General features: G+C 34.8%; 1 protein-coding gene across 1 annotated transcript; it reads right to left on the bottom strand.

Annotated features, from left to right (window-relative positions):
• Window positions 1–5040: 5040 nt before the first annotated feature.
• On the bottom strand, window positions 5041–13300 carry LOC137744697 (carboxylesterase 15-like). The gene is made up of 4 exons (XM_068484465.1): window positions 12980–13300; window positions 7872–8256; window positions 7486–7506; window positions 5041–5312 (listed from the first exon to the last, which is right to left on the bottom strand). Exons 1-4 carry the CDS (start codon window positions 13292–13294, stop codon window positions 5041–5043), a joined length of 993 nt encoding a protein of 330 aa, XP_068340566.1. The 5' UTR covers window positions 13295–13300.
• Between the last annotated feature and the right edge of the window lie 1187 nt (window positions 13301–14487).

Here is a 14487-nt window from a genome sequence, read left to right as displayed (position 1 = left end):
TAAGGAACACCGCAATATCTTGGAGGTCAACCAGATAGACCTTTGTTGCAAAACCTTTTGAATTGTTCCAAGACTCACTGTATCTTATCACGTGAGAGATATAGTCGAGAACTCTTGTTAAGCATATTCAAAATCCCTAGGTTTTTCATCTATCGTTAAGTCCCAATAACAATGTATGAAGACAACGCAGTATGTATCTACCAGATTATGATACATTCAACAAGGCAATGGCAAACATATTGTTACTACATCAATATGAGCATCAGAAGATTGAAGTTAAGCAGTTCGATCCTAGACAACCTTGCCAACCTCTACACGACGTCACTGCCGAAGTCTACCTTCCAGAAGCTTGTCCAAAGAATTGGTATGCATAACTTTCTCACTTGCGATGCTTGTAGTTTCATTTGGAAGTTTTGTCAAACTCAGGGGGAGTATCCAGAAGTATACTCACTTAACCTTAATGTACTCTTTTTCCTACGATTAGGAGCATTTTTCCCAATAGGTTTTTGCTACTGACTAGGTTTTGACGAGGCACCCATCCTGGGTTGGTCATACCCTTGTGTACATTCTACTTGCATCACGAAGACATATAGTTTTGACTTAATGCAACTTCTCACTTTTCTCCTTTGACTATGGGCTTTTGTCTCACCTTGGGTTTTGCCATAGCGAGGTTTTGTGAGTTTTACCACCCATGCATTCTTCTGTTTGTTTTGAGACTCGCATTTGCTACTTGTGCCTACTAGACGAGACGACTTCATCAACTGCTTCTACATTTGCTTGAAGATCTGATACGCCATCTACTTGAGTATTTGCACACTTAAGGGGGAGTGTTGTAACATATGTTTTTATCAATATTGTGATTGTGTAAATCCTAAGTAGAGATAAAATAGGAATCCTTTGGCATTTAGAAGATCTTTCCTAATAGACTTTGTATTACTTGAAAAGCAAATTTCTCTCATCCTTATTACTATAAATAAAGCATAAGGATTGCAGAATTAACACACAATTCCTCAAGCCTATTCTCCACTCTCTTTCTCTATGCCATACCCCTCAATTAAATATAGGCCATAACAGTTTGTTAAAAAAAAAAGAAAGATTTATAAGGATTTTGAAAGACTTTATAATCCTGTTGTAGTCAACTATGAGTTTAAAAGATTTTAAAAGAGTCCATTCAAATACAGGGGTAATCAATTAAATGATTTTAAAATTCAGGTGTAGTCAACTAGGATTTTAAAGGATTTTTATTGAGTACATACAAATCTATATGTATTAAATTTTTTTATAGATTTCGAAGGATTTCAAATTTTGTAGGATTTGAGAAGGGATGGTAAGTATAACAAAATCCTACCTCCACTCCACCCTTAGAATTTCTTTTCAATCGCCTTGCTTTTTTTTCTCTCTTTCTCTCTCTTACCATTACTTTCTCCATTTTCAGCCACATCCCCCCTCCCAACCCACCAAGGTAACCTGACTGAGATTTCTCCCCTGGATTTGTTTTCTATTTTTTATTTTATTTTTTTATAATTAAATTAGCCTTCCGGTTCATAGAATTTGATTCAATTTGACCATTTTACAATTTCCCAACCACCCAATTGCTCTCTTCTCTTCTTTCTACTTGGTATTATTATATCACGGTCTTAATTCCAAATATATCGAGTTTACTATGTTGACTTGAATATACACAAGTTACAGAGAGAGAGAGAAAGAAAGAAAGAAAGTTATGCCTCCCTCTCCTACTTAAACCCTAAACCCTCACTTACCATTTTGCTGCCATGATCACCAGCTATGCCTCCCAGTCTCACCATCATTTTTGTTGTTGTACCGATACACGCTTTGTCAGGTAAGCCCTCAACCCAACCATTTTATCCCCTGGAATCCCTCTAAATCCTACTTTCATGAATGATTATGGTGGAAAGTAGACTTTGGGGAGCTTAATTTGTATTTGAACTTTTCTACTGGTGGAGGACCATGAAGGATTAGGGTTACTCAAGAGAACTGAGCATAGTACTTCATTATTTTTTCAAGTTTAATCTTATTTTTTATTTAAAAAAATAATTTTTAAAATGACAGGAGAGTCTCTCTAAATCCATTCAAATCTTTAATCAAAGTCCATAAGAATCCTTTCAAATCTTTAATCAAAGTCCAAATTAACAGCACTGCCCTTAACTACATGGAAATAATTCTATTCAAATGTGATGGGTTAAGTCTTGATAAGACATTATCACTTAGTATTACGGTCTAGTGGTATTCCTTTTCACTTGTAAGTGAGAGGTTTTAGGTTCAATCCTCGCCAAATGCAAATTTGAATCACATTATTGCTAGACTATAGTGAGGCTAAACCCATCTCATTCTCCTTAACGTAGATAATATCGGGTGCTAAAATAATAATATTTATAAGGCATTTTCTTCAATAGTTGGAATTCAAATGAATCGTGTTTTGTTATATATTACAATATAGCTTATATAATATCTTTGATTAATTTTTTTATTTTTTTTTGGTTTTGACAATACTCAAGTTTTGGCCTGCATTATCTCCATAATACTAAACGTTATACACTATCCAAATATGCAGCCTCAACCTAAAGTGGCTTTTCTTCTTCCTGCTACCCTACAATTGTTATAGTATTTGTTTCAATTGGCATGGAGTTGCCATCGTCAACTAACACTTCAGTTATCATGCATCACTTTTTTAATTGAAGTCTTGTATTACACGTTGAAATATTGTGTCCAATATCTACTGATGAATGGTTTTGAATTAGATGCTTGAACTATGTCATGCTATCAAAGCGGACAATAGGGTCAATCAATTTTTGTTGTTGAAATTGTTGGATATATCTATGTCGTCTTTCACTAGCCACTCACCTATGCTTTGCCAATTAGGTCAAGAACGAAGAACCGCCCAACCTCCCAAGTAACTCAATCCATAGAATGATATAGTGGATAGTAAGTCTCGTGCACCACATTAATCTCACTATAGAACAATGGCACTGGACATGCCAAATCAAGAACAAAATATTTCATACTTTAAGGGTAAAATCGACCTAATCAGGAACATGTCGACTTGTTTAAAAGTGAATTTGAAATCATTAAAATCGCTTTAAGATTACAAAAAGTACTTCTGATTATGTTTTACAAAAAGTTAAGGGAAATATTATTGACACTTCAAAAATCTTATTTTACACTCCTTACAAATGTATTTTTCTTTCTAAATATAAAAAGTTTGAAGTGCCAGTAATAATTTTCAAAGTTAAAAGTATTTTTGTGTTAAATTTTTGCTATTATACAAAAGTACTTTATAAAGAAGCATTTCTAAATGTCTTGTCAAAGCAACGAACAGTGTGTGAACCAAAAGGAAATCGTGTTGCATGCGAGACACTAATCTTATGCATATAGGGGGGAAATGGGAATGTGGATAGTTGTATAATTTTATCTGGTCAATAAGATAAGGCTCAATTTGTATTTGATGAATAAGATATACAATATGCATTGGCATGGATTGATATTCATACATGGACCCACTAAATCTTCTCAGGAGGATCCTCATAACCAGACAGATGAACAATTTCATCATTTAGCATAAAAGCAATCTGACCAAAAAAAGTGCCAAGTACCTATTTACATCTCTATTGTTTTTGCAAGTGAAATTTTACCGTGATAGAAAGAAGTTGAGTCATTGTATGAAGGCATGAGTTTGAATCTCGTTGGTATCTAATCTAATATTTAATTTAACAAAATCTATCAGCTGATCAAAAAAAAAAAAAAAAAACATTAAAAGCAAATATTGGACGAGTATACCAAAATGATAATGTTAATGAGTCTAAATTTTGTCTTTAAGCATTAGCCATACCAAAATCTCATGCGAAAGGTTTGATTTGAGTGTGAGTTTGGTATAAAAGTTATGGACAAGGACATTTATATTGGGTGGGTTAAACCTCACAATGGGGCAATAATGTGGTTCAAATTCGCTTATGGCGAGAATCGAACCTAAGATCTTTCACTTATAAATTAAAAAGAATACTACTAGATTGTAGTACTAAGTGACTATTATATTGTTTAATCAAAGGGATAATAAAGTCTGTCTCGATTTCGTTTTCTTTGTAAAAGGACTCTAATAAAGTAAATATGGAACCAACTAAAGGGCCATATTAGCAGCTTGTATCCATGTCAAATATTAATCTTGATCATGTAATATAACTCACTTTAACATATGCAAATTATACAATATGTGGGTTAATTTACGTATAAATCTTGTGAATTGTAACTTAAGAATAAATTTCTTTCATTTCAAAACCAATTTTATCACTCATATACAGTCATGAAATATTTAAAATCAAACCTTAGATCGGTTTGTTTTATCTTGTACTGGCTTATTTTTTTTTTAGACTGAATTTCACATTGATGAGAGAAATGACCTTACATGAGCTTATAAGTAACTTAAGCTATTCCCCATATTACTGATTGGTTTTATAGTGGAATTTTAACTTTCTTCAATTTTAATAGTTGACATGTCCTTCTAATAATATTCAGGACGCTCTTATAGTTAAAAATTATAGTTGGGGTTAGGCCTTATGTCTCTTGTTTGTCTTTTTATTATTTTATATTATGATATATTTATATTAAGAGGTGACAAATTTAGGCTAAGCTATACAATTTTTTAGCCATAATAATTTGGTATTTAACTTGCAATTTATGCCCATTAAATCTCATGTTTGTCGTTGTTTTTTTTTTTTACTAAAAAAAAAATTGGAATTTATAGAGTCCAACCTAATCCTAACACTATAAAATAGGGAGTAATACTGTAATATTAAGTCATGTAATTTTCAAATCATGTAAAGCTCCCTCTTACGGTATACATACATACAACTTTTCACTATAAATATTAATACTTATGGCTTGCTCATATTCGAAAAAAAGCAAGTTTGCTAGCTGCATCTACAAATTCTTGCATACAAACGTACATGCTCAAACGCTTCAGAATAAATTAAAGATCTGGAAACACTTCCAATAATATCACATGCATGCATGCAGATGATGCCTTAATCAGTTGGAGTTTTCGGTCATAAATCTTTTAATAACTTGCAAAGCTTCATCTGAGACTTCTGAGTATGAATCATTCATTAAAAAACCACGTTGCTCTCCCTCAAATTCAACACACTCAATTTTCTTTCCCAAATCTTTTAACTTTCTCCAGTAGCTCTCCACCCTATCTTTCAACAGTTCATTGCCACCCACGATAACCAAGATGGAATCAAGGGCCACCTTCTCAAGGTTTGGACTGTTTGGTCCAAAAGGGTTGACCATTGGATGGTTGCATGAATTATAACAGTTAACATAGATATCAAACTAATTTCATATAAATCGAACAGGGATCTTAAAATGATCATATCAAATGAATGATACTAGAACTAATATTATTAACCAAAAAAGAAAAATGATCATAAAAATGTCCTAAAGGCTCTTGTAAATTTATTTTTGTATCCAGAGTCAAATATGTATACATTTTTTTCTTTTTAAACATACGTGTACATATTAGAACCATCAAGTAATGCATTGGTTAAGGGAATATGATAAGGAACATGGTTTGATAAAAAAATAAAATAAAGGATACTGGATGTGGCACTATCTTAATCAGTTTTGGTGTGAAAGGTCGTACTCATATATTGGATTAAGCACTACTTACACGATATTAGACTTGCTTGTTATCCTAATATCAAGGTATCTAGCTTTATATCATAATCATTTCCGGTTCATTGGTCATGCTTGGAATGGATTTAGCACTATCTTACGCGTTTGAAAAGAAACTCAAAGTTTGATCATTGTTCATGCATGGTAACTAGCAATATCGCACATGTCCATAGCGCACAAAATTATATCAAAATTATATCAAAGCATCTTGAATAATTGTCAAAACCACAATATTTATTTTTTCGTGAATTGTTATAAGCACTCTGAAATAATTATCATGCTTCTCCCTTCTTTGTGTTATGAGTGCATCAAGATTCTTTTCTCGGCAATAATATATAGCTCCCTTTTTTTATCTCCAAATTTCTTTAGCTATCAAAGTCATCACCAACTTTTTATTGTTGTCTCTCTTTCTATAATTGTAAGAGGTTCTAAGTGCAAATTTTCTTTGTTTAAAAAAAAAAAAAAATACCAACTGATTTTATATACTAAACTTGACGTGTTTAAATCTAATTAGTTCTGATCATTTTGATTATAGTTATTAGTTTTTGAATTGCCCGTGTTGGTTAAAACACGAGCTAATTAAGCTTAAATTATTATTTTCAGATATTATTTGGATAAAGACACCTCCAATATTAAATGATGACCCATTCAAGGTCAAGTCTGACACGTAAAGAAGAAATGCGTTTCACATCATCAACTTCAGAGGGATTTGGAGGGCATCTTCTCCCCTGTTTAGGTGTCTTCTAGTAGTCATCACCTATAATTTATCTAAAAGATATCAACATATGTAGTCTAACTTTAGACCATAAAAGTATAGTCTTTTGTCTTATGAAACAAATAATTACGATGCAATTCACATGTGGCAACATCTTTCTTGGTCAAGATGGATATGACATTTAAATGATTGAATGCCCTCATAAACCTTAATTTGGATGCTTTTGATTGTAGTCAAATTTTACTCTATGAGATTCCCATTTCTTTGTACTAAAAAGATTTGTTGCTTTATAGATCCTCGTGAATAGGTAGAAATGCCTTCTTACAAATTCAAAGGGTGGCCCATTGCAACCTCTAATTTTTCATAGATCTGTAAAAGGAACGCGAGCTTCTAGTACATATAAAAACTTCTCTTAAAAAAATAATCCGAATTACTTAATTAGAGTTTGTGTAACTTTTACCAGGAACGCGAGCTTCTTTATATCCGCCTCTAATCTACCGTGCGTAATAATCATTATTCTTGTAGTGACATCGGAATAAGCATTATCCAAATTGAAATTAGATAGTGTGCCAATTTCTGTGCGCTTATTAGTTGTGACTTTTTTTTTTTTTTTTTATCAAGGTGCAGAAGTAGAACAAATATGGTTGACTTAACTCATGCTTACTGCAATGTTGAAAAAAGGTTTGAAGTGCAAATCTTGACTCCCTATTGATTCAAATAACAATTTAAAGCATTATGCTAATCTAGACTATTAATGCAAGAGGTTTTGATTGAATATACTGTTACAGTATGAGTATGATTCTTACAAGTTGTGTGATAATCCTTGAGTATTTCGAATTGTTATAAAGAAGTCTTAATGTAAATAATAGAATTGTCAATTATATTGGAATTGGGACTCTGGTATTTGCTCAAATATAGAACTCATATTTGTATAAGGATTTTGTGTCAAATTCCTTGTAGGAGTGTTATAGGGCAATCCGTATGTTTTAGCATAAAACCACAAGCCCCTGCTCTCACAATTAACGCTCTTGATTTGTACCAATTGCCTATTCTTGGGAGAGCATTGAGTTTTGCAGAGAGTAGAAGGCTTTGTGTGACTGGTATAGCTTCTTCTTCCACCAGCATGTCTGCAGGTATATCATTCTTTGATTAGTTTAGTTGGGTGATACTAATATTAGTATTTGATCATGAGATTGTAATTTAGTTGTTTGATCATTGCGTTCATGATTTAAAGGTATTTAATTTACTCTTACATATACTTTACAAAATAGACGACGAAAATGCCAAAGAGAATATTAGTACAAAAAATGAATGATATGAAAAATGTTTCTCACAATATATGTTATATTATGTTCCTTAAATATATGAAGGTGCGGATTGTCACATACCATGTGGTAAGACAAGAGATCATTTTCCTCGAAAAGAAGGGAAAAAAGAGAAGAGAGCACTAATGTGCAAAATAGCAAAGGACAAGCTCGAAAAGTTTTGAAGGAATACCTGTCAAGTATTTCCAAACTCAGCGTTGCCTTACAAGGACCCTCCTCAGACTTTGTCCTCTCCACCCCACCAAAAAATGGTGCCAGCAGCACAAACCCGCGTACCCTAATTGGAGCCAGCTGGACCGACCCCGTCGCGAGCCGAACTGCCAGGTGGTGAGCCATATTCCCACCTGAAGAGTCACCCAATACAAACACCCGGTCGAAGTCAGCCGTACGGCCAATCCATGCATCACGGTTATTCGTGCTCTCACCCAAAGCCTCCCTCAGCAGCCACTCCACTGCACTCGTTGCATCGTCAATTGCGGCTGGAAGCTTGTGCTCTGGAGCGAGCCTATAGTCTGGAGACACCACAAGGGCCTGGAGCCAGACTATTAGGAAAATGTATTTCCATTTCACAAAACGAATTAAAGTTACACTTTGTGTATGTATACTAGCTATGAAAGCCAGCTGTACAGTAACAACTTTCTAACTAAAGGAAATCTTATCATAACAAACTAATAGTTTCCTTAACCTCTAAGTATTATCCCTAGAAGATGAGTTTACAATATTGCCCTTAATATCCCCCCTCAAACGAAACTGTGGAACTTGAAGTTGAAGTTTGTCTCGAAGAAACAAAAATCTGGATTTAGAGAGAGACTTGGTGCATGTATCAGCGACTTGATCTTGTGTACAAATGCAGTGAAGAGAGACTTGCTTGGTCAAGGATATGGTTGAGACATTTTCGCACCAAAGTTAAGCAGAGCAAGGAAGACAATAACCAATATCAACTAGCAATTTACAGATCCAGGTTATTTCAGATGCAGTGGTTGCAAGGGACCGATACTTTGCCTCTGTTGATGAACGAGCTACAGTTGGTTGCTTTTTAGCACTCCAACTTATGATTGAATTTCCTAGAAAGATAAAATAACCTCCAGTGGATCGCCTATCCAAAGCACAATCGGCCCAGTCAGCATTGAAGAAGGCTTTGATGCAGGGATTAGTGGAGCATTTAGAAAACCAGAGGCCAAGATGAATGGTACCTTTGAGATATCTAAGTATTCTCTTGATAGCTTGGAGATGGGAAACTCTTGGAGTATGTATGAATTGACAAACAAGATTAACGGCAAAGCTGAGATATGCTCTTGTCCATATTAAATATTGGAGAGCACCAACCAAGGATCGATACTCAGAAACATTATGAATGAAAGGAGAATCATGATCAAGGTTGGAGGTACTAAGTGGTGTACTGCAGGGTTTAGCTCAAACCATTTTGGCCTTAGTTAACAGGTCCAAAATGTATTTGGTCTGAGATATGAAAATACCAGTGGAAGACCTTTTTACCTCGATCCCAAGAAAGTAGTGCAAGCTTCATGGTTTTTAATTGGAAACATAGTGCTGAGCTGTTTAATCACATCTTGACAAGCTACAGATGAAGGACCAGTGACCAGAATATCGTCCACATAAACTATAATGAACACCAATGTATGATCCTTTTTGACAAAAAGAAAGTGATCACTTTGAGAGCCAACAAATCCTAGGGAATGAAGAGCAACATGTAATTTGTCATACCAGGCTCGAGGCCTATTTTAGGCCATATAAAGATTTATGTATTTAGCACATATTATTTGGTTTTGTAGAGTCTTTAATCCAGGAGGCTGCTACATGAAAATAGACAGAGAGAGAGTGCCGTGCAAATGCTGGCATCAAGTTGATTTAAAAACCAGTCAAATTGGGCAGCAAGAATGAGTAAGAGTCTGATTGTCATAGGTTTAGCAACAGGACTAAACGTTTCAGTGTAATCAAGGCCTTTCTGTTGATGGAAGCCTTTTGCAACAAGCCAGGCCTTGTAACGATCGATAAATCCATTAGGCTTTTGTTTAATCCAAAAAACCTACTTGCAACCTACTATGTTCTGAGATGATTTGTGGGGAACCAGAGACCATATGCTAGTGTTGATGAGAGCATTAAACTTTTCCTGTATTGCATGGCGCCAATGTTGGTGTTTGGAGGCCTGAATATAGGTTGTGGGAATGTAATCAAGCGACAAATGAGAAGGTAGTGGATGTTTAGTTGCAGTGAGAGCTTTAGGTTTGAATATGTCGGACTTAGATCGTGTTTGCATGGTATGGATGTTGAGTGGTAGTGGGGAAGGATCACTAGATGAAGTTGATGGATCTGATTGAGGTATAGGGAGGGGAGTTGGATTTGATTGAGCTGCAGGTTGTGATATATGTTGGGATGTGGGTAAAGATGATGCAGTGGTTGTATTGAATATTTGAGAGATAGGACAAGGAATGGATTTAAAGGTTAAGGTTGATGGTATGGAAGAAGGTGTTGTGGGAGATTGAGTATAGGAAATAGGTGAAGAATGGTGAACCTGATGGAATGGAAAATTGCACTCATCAAATAAAACATGCTGAGAAATATAAATTCTTTCTGTGACTGGATCAAGACATTTGTACCCCTTATGGTTAGGACTGTAGTTCAAGAAAACATAAAACTTATTCTTAGGTTCCAACTTAGAGGAGGTATAAGGCTTTAACCATGGGAAACATAAGCAGCCAAAGACTTTCAGTGTTGCATAGTTAGGAACTTTCTTGGAAAGAGACTCCCAAGTTGAAGATCGAGACATTGTAGGCAATCTATTGATGAGATAGATTGTTGCTGCAAAGGCTTCAACCTAATATAAATGAGGGACTTTGGATGCTGCCAAAAGAGCCCTGACAGTTTCCACGAGGTGTTTGTGTTTACGTTTTGCGCACCCATTTTGTTCTGGGGTGTATGGACAAGAAAGTTGATGTTGAATACCATGCCCATCCAAGAAATTAGAAAATAGAGTACTTATGAATTCACCACCATAATCAAATTTCAAAGCAATAATTTTGGTGCACAAAATATTCTCAACCAAAGATATATATTGCATAAAGGTGGAGAGTACATCAGATTTGCATCTCAAAGGATAAAACCAACAATATTTGGTAAAGTCATCGACAAATATGACATAGTACCTAAAACTGTCTTGAGAGACTATAGGTAAGGGTCCCTAAACATTTATATGGATGATTTCTAATGGTTTCTTTGTGGTACATGTAGTGGATAGAAATGGCAGTTTAGAACATTTTCCTAGTGCCCAATTTGAGCAAAAGGATTTATTTGTATTCTATAAAACTGAGATATAGGATTGAGATGCAAGTTTATTGATAATCTTGACAGAAGGGTGGCCCAACCATTTATGCCAAAGATTTCTTGAAGCTTTCACGATAGCAATGAGTGCTTTATGCTTGTCATCAGTATGAGAAGAGAGATGAAATGGATAAAAACCATGCTTAACAAGACCTTTAAAATGCATCCTCCCCCAATAAAGATCCTTCACAGTGAAGTGAGAAGGATAAAGATGCATGAAATAGTAGTTATCAATTAAAAATTGATTGGCAGAGAGGAGGTTATGTTTCAAATCAGGCACATACATTTTTAGTGTAAAACTGCTATGTGAAGTATTTAAAGTAGAAGAACCAAAGTGAATGATAGGTAAACCCTTGCCATCACCAATGTACACTTGTTCAGGGCCTGTGTAAGCTTCAGGATTCTGGAGAGTGGCATAATTGTTGGTCATGTGGGAGGTTGCACCAGAGTCAACAACCATGTAGGAGAATAATTAGAAGTGCTGGTAACCAGGGTAGATTGAGATGACTTGCTGCTGGAGTGAGGATCTATGCGATGAGGGCAATCACAAGCTTGATGATCAAATTGGCGACAAACTTGACAAGGAAGTTTCATGTTGGATGAGGAAAAATTGTTCCAAGCTCCACGATTATAACACTGATTGTTGCCATGATTGTAATTATTGAATTTCTGATGATTATTTGTCTTGAAATTTCCACGATTGTTGTAGTTGACTCGATTGAAATTCCGATCCATTCCACAACTTTTAGTGTTGAAAGTAGATGAATTATGAGCAACATATCCTTGAGAGTTAGAATTGACAAGCAAAGGAAGAATACTAGTAGAGGTGTTGTAGGCCTGAAAGGATGATGCCGGTGCACTTTTATTTCGATTATTCAATTGGATCTCTTTGTTGAGTAACAGACCTTGTAACTCATCCATTATCGTGGAACCAAGGTGAAACTAAATTGCATCCACAAAAGAATCAAATTATGGAGTTAATCCGTGGAGAATAACATAAATTAATTCAGAATCTTCAACGGGAGCTCTAGTATTGGCAAGAGCATCGGTGATTTCCTCAATGTGTTGAAGATATTAAGCAGCAGTGAGATCACCTTTGGTTAGATTGCGAAGATGAGATCAGAGTTCGTGGATGTGAGAATGTGAGGCAGCTGCAAGACGTAATTCCAATTTAGCCAAAGTTCTTGAGCTGAGTATACTCCAACAGTATAGGGAATTAGGGATTCAAAAAAAGTTGAATTGATCTGGATGAGATTGTTTTGATCATTCTCAAACCAAGCAACATACGCTGAATTAAGACTGCAAATGCCAGAAGAATTAGTGAGAAATTGAGGCGGTGTCGGCGAGGATCCATCAATCAGACCCGTGAGATTATACTGACGAAAAATTGAAGCGAAGAGATCACTCCATGTCAGGTAATTGGTAGTGGTGAGCTTAATTGGAACCATAGATGTTCTGAATTGTAATGGAAGCAAAAATCGAAGAATTAGGGTTTGAGGGTGCAGTTGAAGGAAGAACTTGAGAATCCAATTCTGATGAATGAGAGGCAGATGTCTCCATGGCCAGAGAAGAAGACTTGAGAAATCACAGAAACAATCAAGATCAGAGAGAAGATCGATCAATAGGCAAGAATCGAAGAGAGAAGCTCACAGAAAGAAGCGGGAGAATTTTGGATCGAAGAGAGAGGTCGTGAGACGTCGGTGGATGATACCATATTAGAAAAATGTATTTCCATTTCACAAAATGAAATAATGTTACACTTTGAGTAAATATACAAGCTATGAAAGTCAGCTATATAGTAACAACTTTGTCAGCTGTACAGTAACAACTTTCTAACTAAATGAAATCTTATCATAACAAATTAATAGTTTCCTTAACCTCTAAGTATTATCCCTAGAATATAAGTTTACAATATTGCCCTTAATACTGACAACAGGCGGATGCAGCAATTGTGATAGTTTGGCCACTTGTGTGAGCCAAGGCAGAAGCCGCCACCGTGGAAGTAGAACACCACAGGGAGCTTGGAATCCTGGTTTGTTGATATGGGTTTGTATAAACGAAGGGAAAGTTTATTTTTTTGGTCGAAAGTGATGTCTTTGAAGCCCACGGAGCCGTCATCAATGACGGGAATGTTGAAGTTTATGTCCGTTAAAGAGCAACGGTTGACCGAACCGTCGCTAAAGACTTGGAGGACGCCCATGCAATCTTCTACTATGTGAGGGACGGAACCCATTTTCTTCTTCTTTTGGGTTTGGTTAATTGGAAATGGAGGGCGAAGAAGGATGGCTGATGGTTGGGGGGTATATATAGAGAGGACAAAGAGGAGGATGGGTGGTGGGAAGGATAGTATGAAATTTGAAGGTTATTTCGTAAATAGAAAACTTCATTTTAATCCTTGGCAAAGATTACTTTTTGATTAAAACCATGAGTAAGATCAAAATCTAATTTTAGTCCCTTGATACATTAATAACCTCATTTATTAATTATATTTTGATGTTTTAATTATTTATCTTTTTCTTTCTAATTTTTAGTGTATTAATTTTATTTCATTATAATTCCTATTTTCATTTCATTCATCGTAATATATTTTGTTGTGAACATTTAGATAAACTAATTTTTGTTATACAATATATTTCGATGTACTTTATCTTCTTCATTTAGGTATATTAAATTCATTATAATAGATTTCGGTACATACATTTAGGTACACACATTTCAGTACATGCATTTCGATACAAACATTTAGATACATTAATTCAATATAATACATTTTCGGTACTAACATTTCGGTGCATGCATTTCGGTACACACATATAGATACATTAATTTAATATTAATACATTTCGGTGCATATATTTAGGTACATACATTTCGGTACTAACATTTAAATATATTAGTTCAATATAATATATTTCGGTATTAACATTTAGGTACATTAATTGAGTCTTTCAAGTTTGAAGAATATTAAATAAAATTAATAAATTGAAAAACTCTTTTTTGGTCAAAAAATAAATTAAAATTTGTGTATTAATAAATTTAAATATTTAATGGGAGACATTAAATAAAATGCACGTTAATTATTTTGAATTAAGGACACATTAGAGACTAAAATCAATATTCAATCTAACACCAGATTTTTTTTTTAAATTTTAATCTTCTTAAAGGATTAAAGTTCAAAAACCCCTTATATAAATCATAATTAATGGGGGCATTATTGAAGGTGGTCGCATAGGCATACATAGCCACTGGTTTATCTGATTGTTTTGAATATGGACCATAATAGATGACCTTGGGTAGCTGAAGAAAGTTGGCTTTGGATGGTTGAAAATTACCAGTTGCATGAAATTTATCAGATTGCTAGCATGCATGGAATATATATTTGTTAATCTTAAAAATTACAAAGCTTACATAGCACGCAAGTCAAGT

This window comes from Pyrus communis, chromosome 9 (genome assembly GCF_963583255.1).
Source record: "Pyrus communis chromosome 9, drPyrComm1.1, whole genome shotgun sequence".
Taxonomy (NCBI): domain Eukaryota; kingdom Viridiplantae; phylum Streptophyta; class Magnoliopsida; order Rosales; family Rosaceae; genus Pyrus; species Pyrus communis.
This window is presented reverse-complemented; position numbering and strand designations above follow the sequence as displayed.